The sequence below is a fragment of the Gigantopelta aegis genome, chromosome 9 (assembly GCF_016097555.1).
Source record: "Gigantopelta aegis isolate Gae_Host chromosome 9, Gae_host_genome, whole genome shotgun sequence".
Taxonomy (NCBI): Eukaryota; Metazoa; Mollusca; class Gastropoda; order Neomphalida; family Peltospiridae; genus Gigantopelta; species Gigantopelta aegis.
Genome location: NC_054707.1, coordinates 31,395,771 through 31,422,247, shown reverse-complemented (window position 1 = coordinate 31,422,247; position 26,477 = coordinate 31,395,771). Strand labels below are relative to the sequence as shown.

Below are 26,477 nucleotides of genomic sequence, written 5' to 3'. Positions count from 1 at the left end.
CCACACAGATTTTGAGAGGAAACCCGCTGTCGCCACTACATGGGCTACTCTTCTGATTAGCAGCAAGGGATCTTTTATTTGCGCTTCCCACAGGCAGGATAGCACAGACCATGGCCTTTGTTGAACCAGTTATGGATCACTGGTCGGTGCAAGTGGTTTACACCTACCCATTGAGCCTTGCGGAGCACTCACTCAGGATTTAGAGTCGGTATCTGGATTAAAAATCCCATGCCTCGACTGGGATCCGAACCCAGTACCTACCAGCCTGTAGACCGATGGCCTACCACGATGCCGGTTTGGTTTGGTAGATAAAAAATAATATGCTGATGGTTTTGGAATATCAATTCTAAAAGTACATTCATACACTACTGGACAGGTAGATTCATTCACAAAATGTCTATATACAGTATGGTTGTAGTTACCAATTACATATACATATTTCATCATTAATGTATAATTGCACAAATGAATTTTAAAAAATAAAATGCTACTTTGTTTTTTTATTATATTTTCATTTTTGTAGAATTCAATGAAGCAGCTGTTAAAAATATGTTCTGCACCACTTCTTCTTGCCAATCCAGATTTGACTTATTGCATTCGTCAAATAATTGTCACCTATAACAGTAAATTTCACACTGTACAAATTTACAGTGCCCACACACTGCACTATAAGTCTACTTTAAATGAATACACAGGACGCAACATCCATGTCTTCATCTTGTTTGATTCATACTTCAGTTCACAAATGCTTGGCCTCGTTCAACTTTTGTCATCAGCCGATTTAGCCATTTTGCTTTCCTGTAAACAAAATAAGACAATTTTACAAATACACATACATATGGTATAATTTTCGGTCTACTACTATTACTAGAGTTTGTTTTTCTAAAGACACATACTGCAGTATTGAAAGCCCTTTTATAACCCAATAAAAAATCAATCTCAACAGACATTAGTTTTTGAAAAACCCAGGAGTGCTAAAAATCGCACTCCTCAAAATGCTTACGAGGGGAGTGGAAATGACACTCCTCAAAATGCAGAGGAGGGAAAAATCGCACCCCTCAAAATAATCTGAATTAGAGGCAAGCTTAAGAGTTAATGTTTTGTGTTCTCAAAATAAATATCCTAATTTAACTAATATGATAGTTGTTCTCAAAGATGAATGAATGGGCCATTGCAGTCTTTCACAAGAAAAAGAAACACCATGAACACAACATTTATCGATTTCTTATGTATTATATGCATATTATGTGGCATTAAAATTCCGAATCATGATAATCTGTTGACTATTTATGAATAAAGAACTGAAACTGATTTGTTTGTGTTTATTTTGTTTTATTTAAAACAAGTACAATAATTTTAATCTTCATCGCAGAATATGATTTCTTCATGGTCACAAACCTGTGATCTGAATGTGAATTGGCATTGTAACTATGGTATTGTAATTAAGAATTCTAACTGTAAAATATCTAATAAAACTCACAAAAAATAATGTCAGTAGGCCTATTTGTAAATCATTTAAACTAAAAAGAAATTAAATGTGTAACAACCACATGTCACATGGTTATCACATTTATCATTATATCATAATATACATGTCATGTACCTTCAAATTCTCTATTTAAAAATGATAATAATAATAATGTCATAACAGAGATAATGTCAACATCTACCGTATATCTTCGCCTATAAGTCAAATTTTTTTCACCCAAAAATTATTTTATAACTTGGGGGGTCGACTTATAAGAGGGTAAAAAAATTTCACCAAAAAATATTACTGTTTTGGGGATTATTTTACAAGTTTTATTGTTGAAGTATGCCATGTATTTATACTCAAATATGTTAATTTGACACATTTATTTTTTATAACCTTTTTGTTTTGGCATTAGAACGGTTTTGGTTATGCGAAAAGGCGTACGATCTCAATCACATGCCAAGACAACAGTCCACTTAGTTAATTTAACAGTCATCACTAATAGTAAAAATGTAAACAATACTAACTACCTGTTGCCTGAGTTTATTTTGAAATCTGGTTACTGGCATTAATGGTTGTTCAAACAATGTTTTGGCGGTGATTAACTTCATGAATATTACTGAGCTTTCCCTTAAAATAGACTGATCTCTGCAGTTCACTATCTAGAGCAATAGGGACACACATCATTTGGTACAAAAACCAGTGTACTTTCCAGAGTTATCCTCCTTACATGTATTAATATGGCGGCAAAACGTGATACTTTCAGTTTTATCGTAGTGATCTGTTGTCAGTGTTTATAAATAAAGTTGTTGTCTGTGCACAAAACCATCTGTACAGTACTATACAGTAACAGTCAAACAGCTTTCACTCTCTACTAAGGGAATATTTAATTTTGATGCTATGTAATAATGATAGTTTGATTGGAATAGTCTGATTATATTGCGATGTACAAAACGTGAAAACCGAAGTTTGTAAAATAATTTGCTTTTGTTCAAATATTATTGTTCTCATGTGCTGAAAATAAGAAATATTTCAATATTTATAAGTAGTTTTTCATGGGTCGACTTATAAACAGGTCAATAAAAAAATAAGTTTTCAGGGCTTGAAATTAGGGACTCGACTTATAGCCGAGATCGACTTACAGGCGAAGATATACGGTATTGTTTTCTACCCAAACAAAACCTGCTTTACTAAATTACGTTTTTGTTTGTGTACGCGTTTACTGTAATATCAATATGTATAAACATTATACATTATACAGTAAACATTATATATATTGGACAATGCGCCTATTATTTTTTCTGTACATTGATAAAAAGGACGACAGTGTAAATACATTTTGCAATCATTATGTCCATTGTACGAAATTAAACAAACAAAACCGACGAGATCTTAATAAGAAGTGAACTCCTAGCTGATTGGCTCAGTGTAAAGATAACCAACCAATCGTGTTTCAATATATGTAAATAGTATTCTAGGAAGTTCATTGTGAACAGAATGGAAAAAATTGTGGCGTTGTGGATTGGATTCAATAAACAACTAAAATGGCGGAGTTAAAAAACAAACAACACAAGCTTGATTTGTTCAATTTAGGGGCACGTTATTTCGCGCCCGTCAGATTGAGTTGACGGTGGGGGGGGGTCCACGAGCGTGATAGCGCTCGCGCCCGTCAAAAACAAAGGTCTGACTCAAGTTAAAAAGCAGTCTACCATAAGCAGCATTCTCACGTAACAATTTTTGTAGTAAGGACATGTAGTTGACATGTAGTTGTAACTCAAATCGTATTGTGTGAGAAGATGTTAAGTGAAAAGACTGACGTTAAACAATTTGTCGGAAATTGTAAGTGCATAGATATTTCCACTAAAATAAAGAAAATATTAATGTACAAAACACGTGTACCGGTGTTATGTTAAAAAAACAACCAAAAAACCCCATTCGGGCAATATTAGATTTCATGGTCCCATTAAAATGCAAAAACAAAAATGCAAAGGGACAGAACTCTTGACAGATGTATCTTAATTGTGAAAAGGAAAAGAGAACATGTTCTAACTGCTACGATGTTGTCATGACTTGTAGTACTTACAAAAGTTGTTATGATTTTGAAGTTCATACATTACGATTTGAATCTACTAAAGTTGTTACTACAAAAATTGTAAGGTAAGAACTCCCCTTTTCTTAGTTTATTAAGATTAACAGAAAATTTATGATGGATGTGAAAGAGTGCAATAATTTTATAAATGAACATTTTATGAAATTTATTGATGAGAAAATATCCAAAACTGTTTATTATATTCCACTATCTTCATGTACTTTGCTTTTGATAATACATACATACATACTAAATACAGGCATATAAATTGAACAGTCAGGTCTGGTATGACCAGACAAAGTAATCTAAAACTAACCATGCTAATAATGCTAGTTAAAACTTTAAAAGAGGGCACCTATAAAACCAAAAAAATGCATTGCATACTTATGTATTAGTTAGTGTTACTCTGACTGAAAAGAAATGCACTAAATTAGAAATAAAAACATGCAACACTTCACACCAATGATTTAAGATTAAAGCATTCATTAATGATTCTAAATGTTAGCAATTTTGGACTACTTCTGTATACCTGGATACTATGAAGGTCTGGTGCATGGGATAAACCTATTTCATGATGCTCACTTGGCACACTATAACTAGTCATAATGTGTTCATCTTGAATGTCATCCTATTGGAACAGAATCACAAACATTGTAGAGATAAAAATAGTAGTTTACAAAATTATTCTCACAAGAGAGCTGTTAATGAATTATTAATGTTAACATTTGATCAACAAATATTTCATAAATTTTGTAAATCCTAGAGAATCTGAAAGACAAAACTGTAATAAGCTATTAAAGGGCATCTGCAGAAAATTGGATGGTTTTACACCCTCTCACCCCCAAAATGTGCAAAGTGATGGGTGCACATTGATGTTCTTGGCAGCATTCTGGTTAAATTGTTTTTAATGTTTGCCATTCTCATTCTTTTTATTATTATTCATATATACATATAAAGCATTGCTTTGATTCCAGTATGACCAGTTATGGAATAGTTATCGATTTGCTTTGGATGTTGTGAATTTGTGCGTGTATTGTTTGTCTGGATTTTTCTTTTCTTTTCTTCAAAGGCCATGATATGTACTATTCTGCCTGTGGGATGCTGTGTATAAAAGCTCCCTTGCTGCTAAATGGAAAGAGTAGCCTATTGCACAGCGGCAGCAGGTTTCCTCTCTAAATTATCTATCAGATGCCATATAATCACATTAAAAATATTTTTTAAGCATTGATAAATAAAACATTCCTTCTTATTAAAATTGTACATAAAACATGCAACCCCCCCCCCCCCACAAAAAAGCATCCATGCCATGTAACAGGCTATTCTAGAAACTTAAAACCAATATATCTACACAGCTTTATAAAATCTCTGAAAACAATCAACTCACCTGAATGACTTTGACAGGGGAGACAACTGCTGCAATGTTCTTCAGTTTATTGGACAAGGAGGCTGCAAAGCTTTTGGGTAGATTATAATGTGACTGAGATTTAATTTCAAGTGTATCACTTTTTCTTTCTGTGGAGATGGAACTGCATTCTGGCGGCTGACTAACACTGCAAAAGGCACTGAAAACATTTCTCTCTTCTTTTGGTGGTGAGGTATTGGAGCCACTTGGTGAAGAGATTCTGTCCACTGAAACATTTCTCGGACCTTGAACAAGACTTTTTGCACTGGTTTCTTTTGAGACATCTGAAGATGGACCTTTCAGTGACGTAAGACCTTTATGGGGTACTCCAGTTCTAGACTGGTCAACACTCTTCTCAGAGGAACTTTTTTTCAAACAATCTGGTGCAGGCTTTGAAGTTTTTACGACTCCTACATTTGACTGTTCTGGTAAAGCTGGTCGCTTAAAAGGAGATGACTCTGTGTGACTATAGGAACTTTCTGAATGATTCTGTACAGAAGTTAACACAGAACCCGAAATCTTAGACGGTTGTCTTGTTTTTTCATTGCCCACTGATTGACATTTGTGTTTTGAATTATCAGTAGTATCAACAGGCATAGCATCAAGGTCACTTTGAGCTGAAATGCTGCCTTTGCTATCACTGTCAGTGGGTCTACTTTCTATGGAAATATCACTAGTGACACTTTCAGCAGAATTGTTGGATTCTTCACATAAATGAACAATTTTGCTGGTGACACCAGCTTCTTCAACAGAATCATCACTTGCTGCAGACCGATTATCATCAGATTTATCAACATTCTGAAGTGATTCAACCGTTTTGTTACCGCTAGAAGATTCAAAGGAAACATCTGGCTTTATGGAATCACTGTCATTATGTGTGAAAATGGCAGTGGTTTCAGAGTTATCATGCACTTCACCAACATTTGACAAAGATTCATCATTTGTTTCCAACGAATCTTTAAGTGCTTCAGAATCACTAACCCGATTTGTCTGTAGTTTAACCACACCCTTCTTAGTCAAATTAACATTTTGAGGATACCTAAAGCAAGAAACATAAACATCTTTTAGTTTGTGACTAGGTTTAATCAAAACTGGTGTTGTCCGAGTTGACGCAATATCAATATCAGTTTCAATACATTTAGAATTTTTGTTGGTATCACAGGTTTTATTTTCTTTATGCTCAGTTTCCACAATTTTTTTGCTTTCATCCACCTCAGAGTCCTGTTTTGGATCAATTTCTAGAGGTACTTTGTCTATGGGCAAAACACTAATTTTTTCATCATCTTGTTTTTTAATAAATGCATCACTGGGTAGGTCATCTGCTTTTTCAAGTATAGCAGTGTCCTTTTTTAACACTTCTCCAGTTTTACACACGTTTTTTTCTTCCTTTTGATGAATTTCTATTTTTCCCTTAGGCACAATACATGTATAAACAGCATTATTTTCATTATCAGCTGGCCTCGCCACCTCTGATTCGTCATCTTGTTTTCCAAATTCAGAAATTTCCATCTTTTTCCCTCCAGTTGAACACACATTAGTTTCTTCAAGATTTTTAACACCTTCATTTTTATCCTTTTCAGTGGATGTAATACATGAACCATGATCTTCAGAATTATCTGGACCTTCTATAGTTACATCTTCAGCAAGGTCATCTTGTTTTTTAAGATTAGCAACATTCATTTCTGTTAATTCTTTAGGTTCAGACAAATCATTTGTGTTTTGCATTTGATCAATTTCAATTTTTTCTTCATCTGTGGGAATATTGACCGATTCCCCAGTCTCAGAATCATCTAGATTTTTCATGGAAACATCTTCTGGAATGTTTTGTTGTTCAGGTGTTTCAACTTTTGTGGCCGCCTCAATTACATTAGCTAACTTGTCATGACTATCCTTTTCAATGGTTGTATTATTAGTAGTAATATTCTGAGTGCTCTTGCCATCAAGATCTTCCTTTTCCAATACTTTGACAGATATATCCTCAGGAGATTCATCTTGCTCTATCCTTTTGTTATCTACTTTTTGATCCCTACCACAACCTACAATCTTTGTAACCTGTGATTCTACATTCTCATCCAATTTGGGAGCTTGGACCACAGATTCAGTTTTTGAATCACAGCTCACTGGTGACGGGATTCTTTCTGTGGTCTTGATTCCTAACTGACTCTTTGACTGAAGACTTGAAGTCTTCAAAGCAAGTGGAGATGTGGTGCTAACAAACTCTTTTTTGCATTCAGGCAATTTCACTGGTGAATAAATGTTAGTCCTTGTCCCAGTCTTTACCTGTGCACCAGCTTTTAATGGTGAACAAACTTTTGCATTAAAAGATATTTTTGAAGTAGCAGCTCTTTTTGTATAGACTGTGGAACCAGCAGAACTACAATCAACATCAACGTTGATTGGTTTCCTCAGTCCCATTTGAATACCTCTAACCATGACCTGTGGCAAGTTCCTAACCTGGATGGTTTTGGTAACAACAACCTTGTCTTCACTAGGATTTTTATTTGAGACCAACTCAGTACACACACTGGGAATGGGATCTGCAGCTGCAGCAACTGATGTGATATAAGCAGATGTCACTGGAACAGAATCGGCAGCAGTGGTAACAGTTTCTGCACTGCTCTGGTTTTTGGAGAATACAGATGGTGCAAATGTTACCGATTTCTTTTTCTTAGCACTGGATACGTCTTTTACAGAAACTATTGATTTTGGGACTTTAACTTCTTTAGACTGTCTGGGCGTTGTTGCTGATGAAAGTGATGGTGGACATGGAATGTTTTTTGTTTGGACCTTGGTTTTACTGTCAGATGTCAAACTGTCACTTGAAGAGTCCATTTTGGAAAGGATGGGTGGACCCAAGTCCTCTGCTCCTGAAACATTACCAGTCTCTGGCAATACCTGAGGTGATTGAGCACCACTCAAATCTAAAGTGTAGTTTGACTCGTGATTCAATTTAGATTTTTTGGGTTGTAAATTGTTAATATTCTGTTCATGAACCCTTCTATTTACAACGCACTCGGCAAGTGACATGCGATTATATGTTTTTACGCTTGGTGAAGGTTTTAGTTTTTTGAAACTGTCCAACTGCAAAAGAGCTTCATCTTCTGGACCAGTGTACAGGCTAAAATCATCAGACTGTTTACGTTTAAGTGAAGTGAATGTGGATGTTGAGCACATATTCATTTCAGAAGGAAGTGTATCATCTTCCTCATCAGAATCAGTAATAAGTCGTCTGGCCAATTTAGGAACAAACGGCACATGACTTTCGGGTTGCTTTACAATGCATTCTCTCGCTAGTTTGGGAATAGCATCATCATCTACTGGAACTTCAGCTGGGATCTCTGGTTCTATGTCTACTCTCTCCAGTGTTGGAGGTAAACCATCTTCATCATCATTCTCCAGTTCGTCAGCAAAGAAGTCTGACTGATATCCTCTTTTTTGCGACCTTTCTGAACATTCATCTTTTGTTTCCATGTTTTCAGTTTCACCCAAATGAGGTACATCTAAACTACTACTCTGTTTTGAGTTATCACATGTAGTTTGGTCACAGGGTTTTTGTTCGTCAACACTTTTAGAAGCATCAGATGAGTCAACTGGTACCAATGGTGCAGGCACGTTTTCTGACCCAAACGCACCCAACAGATCACAGCTTTTTTCAGGTTTCACCTCTTCTGTTCTAGCACCAATACCTGTGAGAATAGTGTCATCTGCAGATTTGCTTGGTTCTTTCACAGCACAGGTTTCCTTTTCCTCATTAACCAGACTAGCAGTTTCACATTTAGGTTTCTCCTCACTGGGTATCTGGGCCACACTTTTAGTGGTTGGCAGCTTAAGATTACCCAAGTGAATCACCTGGGTTCCTGTTGGTGTCTTTACCACTATTGACGTTTTACCTTGAGACTGGAATTTCTTAAAATCCTCCAGGCTCATTTTAATAATTCTTGTTTTTGGTGTTGGCGTCTCTACAATTCCAGTTGGTACAATATTCTTTTTACTTGGTGATGTTGTTCTGCCTTTACTTGAACAACATGGTTCCCAAGTGAACTTGTACTGTCTCTGATTCGCCTTCTGAGCCTCTCTTTCCTGGATTCTGTGATGCAAAGGTAATGACTCCATTTCAGGATCAGATTTAACTTCTCCATTGACAACTGTAACATCTGAATTTGGAGACTTCATCTTATAAGAAGAAAATGGAAGGCTGGGTTTACAAAGATTCATTTTAGATTCCAGTGGAATACCAGATCTGGCTAACTTGATCAGTTCTGACCTCGACTTACAATTGAAAGTTTTAAGCAATTTCTGTTCTTCAGTTTCCTCTGTGTTTTGCTCTTTTTCCTGCCTCCAGCTACCATATCCTGACAATCTATGTCTGTTAGTAACAACAGCACGTTGGTGCACAAACTGCCGGTCATTAGAATCACGTATTTTAAGAGCAGGATACATAACTCTTGTTCCAACAGAATTTCCATCTGAAGACCGCTCATCCTGTAATACAAAAACAGATTGTTGGTCATTTGAATATTAAGACTACCCACTTCTTAATTCACCTGTTCAAAACAGATTTTAAATCATTATATTTTGTAGTTTTATTAGTCATTCACATTTATTACCGTCTGCCTATTATTCTCATTATCAACCTCTTTCCATCTTTCTCACAAGTCTAAATCACAATATCCTCAAACATAATTTATCTAACATAGATCTATATGCTTAAGCTGAATTTTAAATTTGTTCTTACTTAATGTAATTTAATTCATGTACCTGAGTCTGATACCCACCGTGTGTTAAATGTGTCAATGAAAGGTACATCAATTAACATGCCCTAAAATATAATGGGGTATTATTAAACAATAATTTATTCATGGGTGCTGAAAGTAAATTATCTTGAAACTGATACATTTGTTGACATCAGAACAGTTGTACACACAAAGCTTGAGTGTATGGTTTACACTCACTAGGCCAGTACATCTAGGACAAATCCAGCTTCCAGATGGGATCTCGGAGAGCGGCGGGATTAAACAGTACGTGTGAAAGGCATCATCACAGTTGTCACACAGCAACATGCAGTCTTCACCATCACCACGCCCACACATGTAGCACTGGTACAGGTCCACCTAAACACAACACAGCATCAGTGTCAATGCATCGTAGTTAAATCAACAACAGCGGGATGTTATGATATAAGCTTTTGAGAGACCAATAAAAGACAAAAGGCATCTTTGAATGTAGGGCTCTAACTGCGAGATGAAGTGTCATAGGTCAGGAGCTCTAACAATGGTGTTTGTTGTCGCTAGATAAAAAGGATTGCCATCAGTTAAAGGACAATTTTTTATTTTTTTATTTTAACGCAAAGTTACTGGCTTAAAGCTGCTGTAGGCAGGTTCAAAATGTGAGAATTTTGACTTCGGCAAAAACTTTATAACAATTGACATAGGTAACAAATTCTTCAGTTCAACGCTATATCAGCATCATTATAATAGTTATTTTTTCTGAACAGTAGGAACAACATATCTCTAGGCTCATACCATATTTAAACAAGACATCCTTCACGAACTACTCTTTTGTACTGACTGGACCCGATCAATGTGTCAGAATTTAATAAATACATCTACAATTCACTAATCTCTCAAACTAGATTCAGAAAAGCATGCAACAACAAAAGTCAATTCAGCAGGAGTTATGTAGGTTAACACTTCATGATGTAAGGTATGTACAAGTGTTTGTTCACAGTGCAGAAGTGATCACTGACCACTCATTAAATGGACAGACTATACACATACTAAATGTGTCATAGATGTTCACAAGAGACAAGCACTTGTTGCAACTGCAGAGACAAGGCTTGGGATGTGGACTTGGGATTGCTGAAACACAGTGCTGTCACCATGAAGAAAAAAAGGTGGATATCAAGGGAAAGGAACAACAACAAAAAGGAGTACTTAAATAATAAAGTAAATTTGTTCATCGTTCCTCTTGGAAATAATCAACAACATAAAAAAAAAAACACTAAAAGGTTTTTAAAATAATACAAGAGGTAGAATTTTTTTTTTTTTTAAATTGAATTAAATATTCCATAATTCTTCTGATAAAATGCTTGCTCAAATTAAAACACAAATAAAAGCAACAAACACTGAAAAACTATTATAAAATCTGTTTAGGTAATTATTTGTTCAAGACTATGACCAACTTACAAAATCATCCATGTATTGTTTCTGTCTCGTGTTGGCCTTTCTTCGCGGATGTTGTCTCCATTCATTCTCGCACACATAGTCTTCATCCGAGTCGTCTACTTTCTCAGGAAGATTCTGCCTAACTCGATTGTTGAATAACTTCTCTACTGTTCGAGACATATAGGTGAAGTCTGCAAAAGTATGAACATGATATAATTTCAAGTATGACACAGATAGCCCAAACAAATAATTGTACTCCAAAAACTTAAAGTTGAACTCTTGCAAATTAACAAAAGAATGAGTAATTATGAATTACTAATTCTAACTAACTATGCAAAAGATGAGAAAAATCAAATTTAATATAAATATATATTATAAAATATAAAACATTTTCTAAAACTTAAAAAAGTGTTTATGTTTTAAATCCAATAACTGAGTCACAGAAGACAAATGCTCAAATGATCGGAAGATGAATTTACAGAACTTGTTACATGCACATTTTTTTATGAAAATATATTTAAACAAGTCAAAACGTAAGTTTACCATTATCTGGACCATTGTATTTTTCACAGTTGTCAAACATCAATCTAAAGTCTTCAATAAATTCCTCCCGTGATGTGTACTCATTTCGGTCCAATTTCTTTTCAATGGTATTTAGATCAATTGGATGCTGAAAAACAAACATATAAACAATAAACAATACATGTATCTGTATTGAGCATCAATCCAAACATCAGTAGTTGTACAAATGTACCATATCATACTATCATACAGAGAGAAACTGGGGTGGAAAATTAGTATTGGCCTCAGTGGTAAAACAGTTTGGATTAGGGCTAGTAAGTACATTTTATATACATATGGAAATTAAGTATTTGCTCAGACTGAGCGACTTTAATGAACTGGTGCATGAAATGTGTCAAAGATTTCCATACCATATGAAATTTTCAATGAACAAAAAGGGATGAGGAGAAACAAAGCCAATAATACCATGACATAATGTGGTTTATTTGAAGATGGTACAGATTTGGGAAATGTCTTCATTTCATTCAAAAACATTACCAATTTCACTGTTGTTGCACAGACTTAACCGTCAGTACCATGCACACATCTGGTTCACGGAATTGAAGAATAATGTCTGGCAAATTCAAATACTGACTTTCCATCAGTACCTCGTGTAACCTCCCTGCACACGAACAACTGCTTCAAGACACGCCTCATTCTTTGGATCAATCTCTGGATTTGATTCTGAGGAATCCTGTTCCAATCCTCATGCAAAGCAGCAGTCAATTCATTGAGAGTCTGGACAGGTGGGTCTCTCTGTTGAACACGACGGCCTAAAATGTCCCACAGATGCTCAATGGGATTGAGATCTGGACTCATGGCTGGCTATGGAATGGTCTCAACAGCATTCTGTTGCAAGAACTGGGTGACAGCACGTGCTCTGTGAGGCCTGGCATTGTCATCCATGAAGATGGGTCTTGTGGTTAGAGGATGATTATCAAAATGGGGGACAACAGCTCTCTCAAAGATCTCCTGTTGATACCGAGGCCCATTAAGGTTACCACGAATGGTGATGAGGTCCATCTTGCAACCCAAGGAAATGCATCCCCATACCATGACTGACCCTCCCCCAAAGGGAACCGTCTCCTGGATATTGCGGGGAACCATGGCTGTGTTCCTTTGTCTCCAGACATGTGTACGACCATCCACCATATGCAATAAGAAACGACTCTCATCAGGAAAGTGAACCCTCCGCCATGATGCAATGTTCCAGTGAACACGTTGATTACACCAGGCAAGTCGTTCTGCTTTGTGAGCTGGAGACAGTTTTATACGCTTGATGGGTCTTCTGGCCCTGTATCCTGCTGCTTTCAGCCGATTCCCGGCGATCCTGTAGGAAATGGTTCTCCCTGGTAACCACTGTTGTTTTAAAGATGTGCTCGAGTCCCATGAACAGCGCCTAACAAGTCTCAACAATGTTCTATCCTCCCTTATTGCTGTCTTACGGGGTCTGCCAGGTCTTGGACGATCTTTAATATCATTGGTAGCCCTGTGTTTGTTCAACAGTCTTGAAATGATGGAAATATTGCGCCCAAGTTGACGTCCAATTTGTCTGAGGGACATTCCTGCATTTCTCATGCCCAAAAATTTGCCACCTTGTCGCCTCTGACAATTTACGACGTGCCATGACAATTATGGTACTGAATATTCAATGCAAATTGACAGGAGAGGGTGTGACATGTAATCATTACAAACTTGATTTCAACACTGTTGAGGGTATGACATTTCACGTGCATTGTTCGTCGTTGCATGTGCATTAAATATCTCCACGAAAGTCATGCTATTCAGCAAGATGCTTCATGTCAATAAATCATTCAAGAAAATGCTCTATTTTCGTAATTCACAGAATTATAGGTCTATGAATTGGGTGTTGCTTAATTTATTTCCATATGTATATTTTAGCAAGACTAAAAAACTGTGACCAATAAACGACTGCAAATATACATTAAAACATAAAATTCAAAGGTGCGATTCATATTACAAAACTTTCTACTGGCTCTTGTTTACAGAATAATACCTTAATAATTTCATAGTAATCTGGAACAGTCTCCTCATTTACTGCTTCCCAGAAAGGCCATGAATCCGAGTGGTTTTTCACGGCTTTCAGCACTTAAAGAAAACATAATCCAATATTAAATTATTATATATACATTATATACATGCAAACACTACTCAAAACAGATCAGAATACTCTAAAACTTGGACAAGTCAGGGATGTGAATGGCAACCGACAAAAACAACTGAAATGTTTTCAAACTATAAATTCTATCGATAGAGATAAAAATACCAACTCTTTTGACATTTTGGCCAAAGGCCTTTACCAAAATGGTCCACATGGGTAAATTATATAGACAGCTCCAAGTATTTTCATGATGAAAACCCCCACCCTAAACCTAAAACTCAATGTTATCATTTATAAGAAGTAGGGATTGAGGGTTACACTGCATACGATCAGTCCAAAAGCATTAGAATAATAAAAGAATGAGTCACAAACCTCTCTTCATTCCTGAAAAAACATCACTGTCCAGCTCTGTAAATCTAAAACAAAGAAACCATTTGATATTTTTACTGTGTTTTTTGTGTGCATTTTACATATTTACATTCTTTTGGTTATTCAACAAGCATTCTGACAGTACTGCTAAAGCAATACATGATCCTTACAAGGTGCAAAATTTGTTCGCAAAAAAAGAAGAAAAACAAAAGGTCCGGAAAAGTTTTTTTCATATCTTCTAAGTTCAAGGAGCATAGCTGTAAAAAAATGGGTAAATTGCCATGAAAGTCAAACCAGAACATGATAAAGCTCAATATCTTGATGCATTGCACACAAAAAAAAATTGGAAAATAAATTTTCTTATCTTTAAATTTCAAGGGTCATAACTGTCAAAAATGGGTAAATCATCATGAAAGTTTAAAGTTTGTTTTGTTTAACAACACCACTAGAGCACATTGATTATTATTCATCGGCTAATGAATGTCAAACATTTGGTAATTTTAACATACATCTTAAGAGAGGAAACCCTCTATATTTTTCCTTTAGTAGTAAGAGATCTTTTATATGCACCATCCCACAGACATGATTGCACATACCATGGTCTTTAATATTATCATGGTGCACTGGCTGGAACAAGAAATAGCCCAATGGGCCCACTGATGGGGATCAATCCCAAACAGACTGTGTATCAACTGAGTGCTTTACCACTGGGCTACATCCCGCCCCTAAATTATCATGAAAGTCAAACTTGATTTCTCCCATCCCTAACTATGCAAGATAGGCCCGGCCCATTCCATGACGTCAGTCCATACGGAATAAATCTTTCTTATATAGCCTACGACGTCAATGAGTTTAACATGGGGAGTATTACGTCCGTGGTAATATATCACGTCATATTAATGAGAGTTGGTTAGTTTAAGATCAATATGTTTTTTTTATTGAAACCTGCATTATAAAAGCTATCTTGTTAAGTTGTAGTGTTAAATTGTATTTAACACATGAAACAGATGCGGCAAATAGGATAGTGTAGTTTATTTATAATAAAATGGTCAAATAAAGAAGTTACTTTTTCAGCCATCTTTGTTTGTTTGAGTAAAATAATAAGTTTATTTATTGAATGGATGGGAGAAAAAGACTCCATCATATGCAGTCATGTGGGACAGAAAAAGTACACCCTCGGTGGTGGAATGTTTTACTCTGGGATTCAGCAAGCCTCGTCCCGGGTTGAACTTTCCACCACCAAGGGTGTACTTTTTATATCCCACATGACCACCTATGATGGAGTCTATTAATACAGCACAATAACTCCAGGCATTGTGAAAAGAACATCCCAAAAATTATATGTGAGACAGATGGACGAACAGACAGACAGACAGAAGGACAGATTGGCAAAGTGGATTGGCAAACAAGTAGTAGTCCTACATAAATGCTTTCCCAATTTTGCAAATAAAATTTACCAAGTATTTGTTGTTGATCCTTGGCAGTTTTAAATATTTCACTAAACAATATTTCTCATATATACTCTTCAAAAAAAGAAACGCAAAAGGGTACAAATGGGTTATAACTCCGATTTTATGTTTCCTACCGGTTCATGCTTTGTGAATATAAGGTCATTGCATGTCCCAAACACATTCCCACGGTTACATTCGATAAAACGCAGCTACTGTAAAATAAAGTTTCAAAATGTGAATATTCGCAAAAACGCAGCCACGTGCAAACCATGTCACCACTGCACGTGCGTTGTCTGCACGTGCAACATGAACACCGACAGTATAAAAGTGCAGGGTGTTCGCTTGGTTGGCCTCTGTATCTGGCCGACAGTTGACAATCCAGGACATGCCACGTCTCAGTGAACCGCAGAGAAACAATACCATCGGCCGACTAGACGCAGGCGAATCCAGAACAGCCGTTGCCAGGGCATTCCATGTGTCCCCAAGCACCATCTCCAGACTGTGGGACCGTTACCAGCAACATGGATCAACACGTGACCTCCCTAGATCCGGTCGACCACGGGTCACTACCCCCGGGCAAGACAGCTACATCCGGGTACGCCACCTTCGGGAACGATTGACTACTGCCACCTCCACAGCCGCAGCAATACCAGGTTTGCGCAGGATATCCGACCAGACCGTACGGAACCGCCTGCGTGAGGTAGGAATTCGTGCCAGACGTCCAGTTCGAGGTGTCATCTTAACACCACAACACCGTCGACTCCGACTGCAGTGGTGCCAGATTCATCGACAATGGCCTCAACTGCGATGGAGACAGGTGTGGTTCAGTGACGAGTCCCGATTTCTGCTCCGACGTCATGATGGAAGATGTCGCGTGTATAGGCGTCGTGGTGAATGTTATGCGGCAAACTGCGTGCAGGAAGTGGACAGATTCGGCGGGGGTAGTGTCATGGTGTGGGCAGCCATCTCACACACTGGCAGAACTGACCTGGTCCACGTGCAGGGCAACCTGAATGCACAGGGCTACATTGACCAGATCCTCCGGCCACACATCGTTCCAGTTATGGCCAACGCCAACGCAGTGTTCCAACATGACAACGCCAGGCCTCACACAGCACGTCTCACAACGGCTTTCCTACAGAACAACAACATTAATGTCCTTCCTTGGCCATCGATATCACCGGATTTGAACCCAATTGAGCATCTATGGGACGAGTTGGACCGACGCCTCCGACAGCAACAACCACAGCCCCAGACCCTGCCCGAGCTGGCAGCAGCCTTGCAGGCCGAGTGGGCCACCATCCCCCGGGACGTCATCCGTACTCTGGTTGCTTCAATGGGCAGGCGGTGCCAGGCAGTTGTCAACACACGCGGAGGCCACACCCGGTATTGACTCCAGATGACCTTGACCTTGGTGGTGTGTCCTATCACTTACTCACAATGGACTAGAGTGAATTGTGAACAATCCTGCAACATTTGGTAATTATCGGACTCACCATTCAATAATTAAATCAATTCTCCAAATGTTACGACAATGTGGTTTTGCGTTTCTTCTTTTGAAGAGTATATGTATATTATACAAAAATTAATGCAAACCCAGAATCATTTCGTCCATGATTTGATCCATCAATGTTCATCAAGTGTGGAGGAATTTCTTTGCCCTCTGCAATTAGTCTGGCTCGTTCTTCCCTTAACTGCACTCTTCTTGCACGCTCTGCAAAGCAAATATGAGATTTGTGATTAAAAACATTATAGAAAACCTGCTGGCCTCTGTGGCTCAAAGGTTATATCATCTAGTTTACAAGTAATAAAAACAAGTGCATCACTAAGATCACTGGAAACAGTAAGCTATATCCACTAGAAATGCACACTATAACCGGTATACTGCAATATAAATGTTGAACAATGTTTTGCAATATTTTTCTAATGTACCGATATATTGAGCTTATATATTTTGTATATGTTAGTCACACATAATATTTTAGAACAAAAAATACCAGATTAAGAAAAGAAACAACAGCTTCACTTGTTCGGCACGAATCATAATCGACTGGTGTAGTATACATGAAATTAGAGCACTTTGTAATTCTAATAGAGAAATTGTCTTTACAATATATTGTGGTACATATCTCAACTCTGGTTCCTACATCGTAGTATATCGCGATACGAAAATGTTGGCAATACCCATCACTAATATCCACTAATCACATGAAAGATATCGTCTTGTCACATAGGCTTCCTATTTTAACACTAACCCATTCATATTTCTCCTGAAATTACATGTCAAGATCAGTGTGCTTGAAGCCTAAATATAAATCTGAACAAAACACTTTGTGCAGCCAATTCCAAAATTGCAACAATACCTCATTTGTATAGCCCATTCCTAATTTATGAATGAAACCTCACATGTAAAGCCCATTCCTGAGTTGTGAATAGAATCCCATTTGTATTTCACCAACTGGTGTTTCATTCCAGAATTGTGAATAAGCCTGCATTTTTCAACATAAAAAAAACCTACAAGGACGTGGAAAAAGAACTAAGGGGACTAATAACAACAAAAATGTGCCTGTACAGAGCATTATTACCTGCACTTGCTCTTTCCCGTTCTTCCCTTTGTTTCTCTCTTATTCTCTCTCGTTCTTCTCTCTGACGACGCTGTATTTCCAATTTCTCTTCTTCTAACCTCTTTCTTCGTTGCTCTTCTTCTTCAGCTTGTTTTTCATCTAGTGTGCTGTCCTGAAAGTGGAAGTTATACAAATGATGCTTTTTTTCTGTTTTCAAAGTAAAAAATGGTTAGAATCATAACAATAAAAAATGCATTTATGTCTTAAATGTTAATTTTATAATAAAATTATTAACTACATGAGCTATGCGGTTTAAATCTATTTGACTCTGCGGTTTAAATCTATTTGACTCTATACTTTGTATTCCCAATAATGAGTAAAAAGTGTTATTCCAAATTTTGCTTTCACAAAGCATCTTACATAATACATGAGCTAACCACTTAACAATCCATACCACTTGTTGCTGCATCTGTTTTTTCTGCTCCAGCCTGAATGATGTCCGACGTGGCAAGCTCTCTAGCAGACGTTTCTTCAACTCCTTTTCCTTCAAAATATACACAAGTTAGCTTTAAGCCAATACTACTTGTATTTAAAACAAACAGGTATATGATTTATATAATTATGTAATCAGTAGTTTGGTGTAAATATTTCTATAAATACTGCCCACCTCAGTGTTCTCGCTGCTCCATGTAAGCGGAGTGGCCCGCCCTACTATTGCATTTTACTGCTCCGCTTTCTTGTTTTGCCATCCTCCTTTTATTGTTCTGCCAGTATTCATTTGCATGTTTGATACACACAGTAAAAACTTATATTTTATCGGTAATCTCCGACTGAAAAACCACTTATTTAGTGCCAAATTTGTCACGTGATCAGAACAGCCATTCTGTCTTTTGTGCCCACTAACTATTGTCTGATATTTTGTCCTCAGTTGCAGATTTAATTGGTTGTAACTGATGATTTTTACTTTCCATAATTTGTTTATTCAGCAATTCTTTATAAAATATTATAAACTTTTCATTTTTTGAGGGGATATCATTGATAATAAAAACAACAGAAGTTCATCATTAATATCATTTATTTTGGGTGCCAAATAATATATACACCACCTTTATAAAAACAAAACTACTTTTTAATCAGCTTGTGATATCAAAGTTATCGATTCATTTAATGAAGATGAAAATAAAACGAACAGAAAAACATTATCCCTAATTAGGGGATCACTTTGAAAAAAATCTTATTATTTTTTAGATATCCTGAAATTTTTATTAAAATAATATTAAAACCTTTGATTGATTCAGACCGACATCTCCAGTTCAACAAACGGTACATAAAAGATGAGTCATCATATTGATACCAACTTTTTTTGTACCAGATACTGAGGGCATAATAAGGGGTCTTTCCACAGTGTCGACCAACACACAATGATATACAGTAACCAAGCTTTACTTTTTTTCTTCTTTTTCTTTTTGATAATTTTTTTTATAGTTTTTTGGAAGGGTAGGGTGGAGTGGGGTGGAGTGGGGTGTCGCGCTGCTTCCCTTCTTTAATTTTCACCCAGCGAGAACACTGCACCTCTACATGTAACAAAAACTGATCAAGACCAGAGTGACTGTAATCCAGAGAACATTAATGTGGGTTATGAGAATCTTTCACAAAAGCTGTAGCCCAGACCTGTCTGCTCCAAATTTCTTTTATTGGGATTTTAGTGAACAAAATTACATACCTGACAGTTTGTTTAGAAAAAATTTCTAAACAATGTATGCATAAAAAAAATGATTATCACTTACTACCACAAAACACACCATACATATATCTTAAAATATAGAAACCAAAGCACAACTTTTATTACTTCAAAAACTTTGTGATGTTTTTTCTTTTTCAAAATATCACTGTACCAATATGATATACACACTTGACTGGTTGATACCGATACTAAAATGGGTTCTGCATTTCCTAATGACAATGATTGCTTTCTACAGATGTCTTTATATTATATGACATGAGGTGCAGTTGTGTTTCCCCATCCCAATCAGTGATTACATGTACCTTTCTTTGACACTCAATAGCTGATGTGAAAAATATCCATGTGGTCCTTAAACCATATGTTTGATGCCATAAATAAATAAAACTGCAGGTCCGGAAATAAAAATGTTGGTGGTGCCGGTCATAAATGAAAATATGTTGAAATAATGTTACTTAGTCCTTTATTAATCATGTACTAGTACATATAGTATACCTGTAGTACTACTTCACATGATGCAGTGAAATCCATCTAAACACCCATGGGCCAAATTGTGCCCAATGTAAAAACAAAAGAAAAGGTCTGATTTCTATGTTTATTCAGCTTACAGGGGTTTAGATTTAAATGTAGGTAAAAGTTTGTGTTGTATTCTGTTCACTACTATGAAGTACTAAAAAAATTTTTTTTAAAGTAATAAAACTGGCAAATAACTACAATCAAATGTGAATAAAATTATGCAATTTATAAGCACTTGGATTGGGGTGGAACGTTTTATTCATAATCAAACAAGTTAACATTTTGTCGGACTTTCTGACATGCTGCAATTTCATTTGGAAATGAAATACAGCTGATTTGGTTAAATATAAGTTTAAAAAATTTACAACTGAAAAATAAAATTCATGACTGCCCAGTCACTGCCACGGACATGTTACTTACGAGATGACAACAAATTCCAATCATGTTCAAAACTGAAATAACATTATAATAACAAAGCTCCTAATAAACAATGAATAATGTGCACTTTAGCTATTGCAAAACAAATATAGGTTTCCATTTAATTTTGATTTCTTAATTGACATTCGTCAAAACTGCAACAAAAGCTAAGCCTAAGTTACTGTTGATAAATATAGACTTAACAGGTAACCCGGAGCATGCACATATCACACTACCTGTCTAATCGGCCAGTGTAAATAATGACTGCTTCCTCTGGGACCATGCGGTTTCAGAGGTACAACTTACATTGAATAAACAAAATAGAACTAGATTATTTGTTGTGTTCAGTTTAGACCGATACATTTTTGTGTTAAAAGATGCATTGGTTGTTTGAGCCATTCGGAACACATTAGCTCATTGAGCTTACTAAGGTCTATTAATAGACGTTCTAGCAACAGTCTATATCAACAGAATATTTTTGTCTCTGTAAAGCTTTATTTCATGTTTTATATTTATTTTTTTAATGATTTGTCTATTTTATATTTATATTTTATGTTCAATGGCTTTTACAGAGACAGAACGTAATCTATATTAAAACTGGGAGACCCAGCGGCCCGTATGGATGGACTCGATTTTCTCACCAGTTATTGCAAATTCCACTCTAAAAAAATTACTAATACATTCAGTAATCATTTTCGCTGTCACAGAATCAATAAAAAAATCACCAAACGTCCCCTGTAGGAATGTAAACACATTTTAATTTTCAGTTGAGACTTCCCTTTCAAAGTAACAAACTCATGTTAAACTTTACAAATTATGGACCAATCAGAAACAAAATTCCGAACGACTCAGATTATTTTCCAGGCCAGTTCGCCACAAGTCAGTCCCCCCCACCAGTTTGACTAGTTTGCTTCAAGTGTCAGTTCAACACCAACGAAGTGTCATTTCGACCCCAACTATTTGTCCTTTTTTTTCATTATTATCTGTTTGCGGATACCAGTTTGGTATTATGCAATAAATTGAAAAACAAAATTGAATATGTCAGTTCGCCCCCAACTATTTGTCTGTTTGCCCCTCCCCCAATATTAATTATGTTAGGTAATAAAGATGATTTTAGCGCAGGTTTTATTTATTTAATTATTTTTGTCATGTGCTCACATGTATATGTACATGTGCGTGTGCGTGTGTGTTTGTATTTTTGTTTGTTTGCATGAAGGATTAAAGAAAGGAAACAGATCTAGACAGTTAAATATTAAAATTTAAAACTATATACTAACACCACAAATATCATATTTAATACAGAAATGTGTTGAAATGTTAGTCATGGAACTAAAACAAATAGGTTTATGCTTTGATGATAATACTATCATTATTATATCCGCTAATACCAAAGATTGCTTTGAACTACACAAATCATGTGGCCTCTGATGTGTATAGGTGGTATTCACTATGCCCTTTCTTTATTAGTGGGATTAACAAAAAAAACACGTAATTTTAACATATTGTCTGTAACCTGCTACATTTTATCAAGGATCATCCCACAGATACACAGGATAGCACATACCATGGCCTTTGATATACCAATTGTTTTGAACTGGTTGGAACAAGAGCGGGGATCGATCCCAAACCAAACACTTTATCACTTGGCTATGTCCCACCCCAATTCCCCACTTACAGAATGGCAAAATGCATACATTTTTTTTTTGCCTCTGGGTCTTACATTAACATTTTCAGGACAAAAGCTTAGCTTTTTTTTTACATGTACCGTCATTATGTCTATTTATAAGTGGATAAGTGAACAGACAGATGGGTGTCGTCAATTTTTCAATCAGAAAACATTCATCTCAGATTTATTCACCGGACTCGCTCGTGTGTGTTTGTCAGGGTGGAATATATTATCTGATGAGATATCTGCCTCAAGTCAAAAGTCTGAACAACAATGGCACTTGTCTAAAGATTACTATGGCAAGTTGTTAATGGAAGAGTATCAAGTTTAATGAGGAAGGATCAAACTGAACAAAAAAAACACCATTAAAAGTTCCAAGATGTTTATTGTACAATTTACATTGTATGATAGTCCTCTGAATTATATATTTTTTTAATGGTTTAAACAAATTCAAGAAAAATTATCAGTATCTATGTTCTTCTTTACACCTAAAAAAATTGTTCTTTTTATATATGTAATTGTGTATTATATAATGGAGCTTGGGTAAATTATTTATGGGTTATGCCAAAAAATTTAAAAGCAACTCATTTTGTGTAACCTAATGTCCACGAATAATGGGTTCTGCATAAAACTGCTGGATGAAAAGGTATTTTTACTAAAGAATGATGCATCAAATCACAATCACTGCAACTCTTATTTATATTTTTATATTACTTATGAAATAAAATCTAGCTTTTACAATCTGTCAATCTACCTTTCAAAATGACATTATTTAAACTGGGGTATATCTTTAACTATTAGTATAGCAAAAATGTCTAAACCACTCGGCCATCTTATTTCTTACCAAAGGTATATACCCTTACTTTTTTCTTTCATTTTTAAATTATTTATAAAAGTTTGGACCAGTCAGAACTTGTGCAGAATTTTCAAACTGATGTATCATTTCATTTCCCTTTCATGCATATATCCAATTACAGTTCATGCATACTGTCCTGGGCATACACACTTCATCAATCTGGGCTGTCCATCTAGGCCAGTGGGTTAGTGGTTAGTGAGAGAGAAGTTGGTGTAGTGGCCTTACACCTCCACACTGAGCCATTAAAGCTGAGTGGGACCAGTACTGGGATGTGATCCTAGTACATACCAGACTTAAATCCGATGGCTTAACCACTACATGCACTGCCGAAGCCAGTTCTGATGTAGCATTGAACAAGTTGGAACAAACTGCCTGTGGGTGGTTCCCACAGGTGTTAACACGAGACAACATTTTATCAGTTGTTAATTAGTTTATTGGATAAGAGACCTGCCATGGGGATGTGGACTTCAATTGTGTGGTAATTGCTGGCAACATAATTATAGGCCCTTGTGTACACAATTAGATCATCAAAGACCAATGATGAGACAGACTAACTGAAGTCAATGTCAGCACCTTGTTGGTGTGAAAAACTGTGTCTATTAGCCTATTTGCATACCAGTTGATGTGGGTAATTACAGTATTTAAGATGTTTATCAGACTGAAGATTGCACCATTGTGTACTCACTTTTTACTATTTTTTGTTTCGTACATGTATGGTTACAGATTCTCCTGAAGAGCTTTTTATTACAAAATCATAAGCAGAATAACACTGCAGGGAACCAACTGTTTTCACAATTTTGATAGTGACATATAATATTAGTATTATTAATAAATTTGGAAACTGATTTAATGGTGCAGTGATCTCTGAAACTGGCATAGTGATCATGTTATAACTGATCAAAATGTTAACTGCACTACATTTACTTGAAAGCATCTTTTTAAATTTAATAATATATTTTTTATAGTTTACCAGTGCAATCGTCTACATGACCCAGGAATCATTGTTTTGGGGGGGTTTTGGTGGGTTTTTTTATAGAGACCAATGACAATTTTACATAATCTGGTGTTATTAGAGTTGGCCATTGTACAACACTAAATATCTGGGGGTGGGTGGGTGGGGGTGGGGATGGAAGTGGTGGTGGTAATAAATACTTTCATAAAATACATTAACACATGACATACCCTTCCGGATAGAATAAAACAGACAAAACTTCTAAGTTATTATTCTGTTCAATTCATTATCTCCTGTAGCATATATAATGTAGACAAACGTGGCCCAATTTTCAGGAAATATATATATATATATTTAATGTAACACTGGCTTGTATAATGCCAATTCTCTATTTAACTGTTCATCATACTCACATTTATTAAATTAGTAAATGCTATATTTTGTTCTATTTTATATCAATTGTTTAAAATAAATAAGGATTTAAAAAAAAAATTGTATCTTACATTTATAATGACTGCAGACATAACTATGTAAAAAAAACAACTTAATGTTTATCATACAATATCATTATTGTAATATGAAGCTTGTATATATTTCATTAAAATGTACACCATGTAAAGATTTTTAAAAAGAAAGAAAAAAGCTGCATTGATTTAACATAAAAATCTTCATGTTTTTTTTTTTACTGTATTTACTGTAAAAACTAAATTTATGAAAAAAAGTTTTGAAAGACCATTTCCCACCCTTTTTTTTCTACTTTATCTTTCAAACAAAATATTTTTCAATAATCATTCACTGATGTGAGAGGTCAACTGTCAACGACATTCCACTAGATGTCACCAACACCATAACAAAAGAACAGAACTTCAACAGATGGAGAAAATGTCTTGCCAAAGGCGACAAGTCAAAAACCCAATGTCACATACAGAATTCTTTTAACAACCAATGGCAACGACCAGACATCACTGTTGTCCGGTGGTCAAAACTAACTAATTAGTTTTCCCCGCTAAGATTTTATCTATGCATTCCTTCACGCCAAGAGAGTGAAAAAGCAAGAGGGTCATGAAAGTTTTTTGTGCAAGGGACAAAAGGAGACACTGGACACATAGGGACTGGACAATGTCTGACCACCAGTTGCCACCTCTGGACACACATCAAAGCACAACCCAACCATCAAAGAATCATTATGGGATTTTGGTGGCCAACAATACTGGACCCCACATCAGTCAATACAGCCCTGTTGGGAGAAAGACCCAGTGACAGTTCTTAAACCTGTGTAAACTTTGTGTCAATACAGTGGTAATCGAAAACGAATCCCCAGCATGGACACCCCTGGATGCTGCTAACAGGACCCATAAAGAAGTTGTGCTTGGACAACTAAATTGGCTCAGACTGTTGCCGCTTGATTACACATGAATGGTTGTAGCCCCCTCACAAGGTGCCCGTTAACTGTTTGATTAGGCCAGTCAGACTCACTGAGATCAGATACACCACAGTTCATTGGACAAAGGAGGATCATTAAAATTCTCTTAAAGAACTCACACATTCCTTCAAACAATTGGCCTGTCAGTTTGTTTACCAATGGCTACTACAGGTAAAACTGTCGTACACAGCAAAGGAGTTCACTTGCAGCTTGGAACGCTTGCTGTGCTTCGCCCAGAGATCAGCACTTAATCTGCTCAACGTTTTTCCCATGAACATAAAAAGGTTTTTTCCTTTAAAACATTAGTTTGTTTTAGATTTTAAAGGAGTAAAACAACTTGTTTTATGTGTGCACAAACAAAAAACAGTTGAACAGAGCACAAACCAAGGGATTTCAGCAGTTCTTTATACTGAATTGGAGAGAAAACATTTCCTGACAACGGAATGACATTTCTGTTCTACCCAGAAGCGATATAAGTAAAACAGTGATATTAATATTCCAAATACCATCACAGCAGACCAATCTATTACAGACGATGTCTGCTTTAGAATTGTTTATCAAGTGGCTGGTCTTCAGCATGTGTGTATGGCATGAATTAATGTCAGTGTTAGCTCAAGAACAAAACATCACCTCGACAAATATATCTAGTGAAATATGTGTTAAACATTTTGACAGAGGAATTCTGAAGTGCATGGAACCATTTATAATGGCTT

At 36.1% G+C, this 26,477-nt stretch overlaps 1 protein-coding gene across 2 annotated transcripts in view; it reads right to left on the bottom strand.

Annotated features, from left to right (window-relative positions):
• Positions 1-220: 220 nt before the first annotated feature.
• The window catches only part of LOC121381963, a 50,932-nt gene continuing 24,675 nt past the window's right edge, over positions 221-26,477 (bottom strand). The window contains exons 8-18 of one of the 2 annotated variants that reach the window (XM_041511398.1): positions 18,648-18,737; positions 18,215-18,365; positions 17,226-17,343; positions 14,182-14,225; positions 13,705-13,796; positions 11,670-11,796; positions 11,148-11,317; positions 9,915-10,073; positions 4,945-9,444; positions 4,090-4,188; positions 221-798 (exon numbers count right to left, since the gene is read on the bottom strand). In XM_041511398.1, coding sequence (XP_041367332.1) covers positions 760-798; positions 4,090-4,188; positions 4,945-9,444; positions 9,915-10,073; positions 11,148-11,317; positions 11,670-11,796; positions 13,705-13,796; positions 14,182-14,225; positions 17,226-17,343; positions 18,215-18,365; positions 18,648-18,737 — 5,589 coding nt within the window. In that variant the 3' untranslated portion in view covers positions 221-759. The remainder of the gene's footprint in view (positions 799-4,089; positions 4,189-4,944; positions 9,445-9,914; positions 10,074-11,147; positions 11,318-11,669; positions 11,797-13,704; positions 13,797-14,181; positions 14,226-17,225; positions 17,344-18,214; positions 18,366-18,647; positions 18,738-26,477) is intronic. The other variant, XM_041511399.1, reaches the window with a different exon arrangement.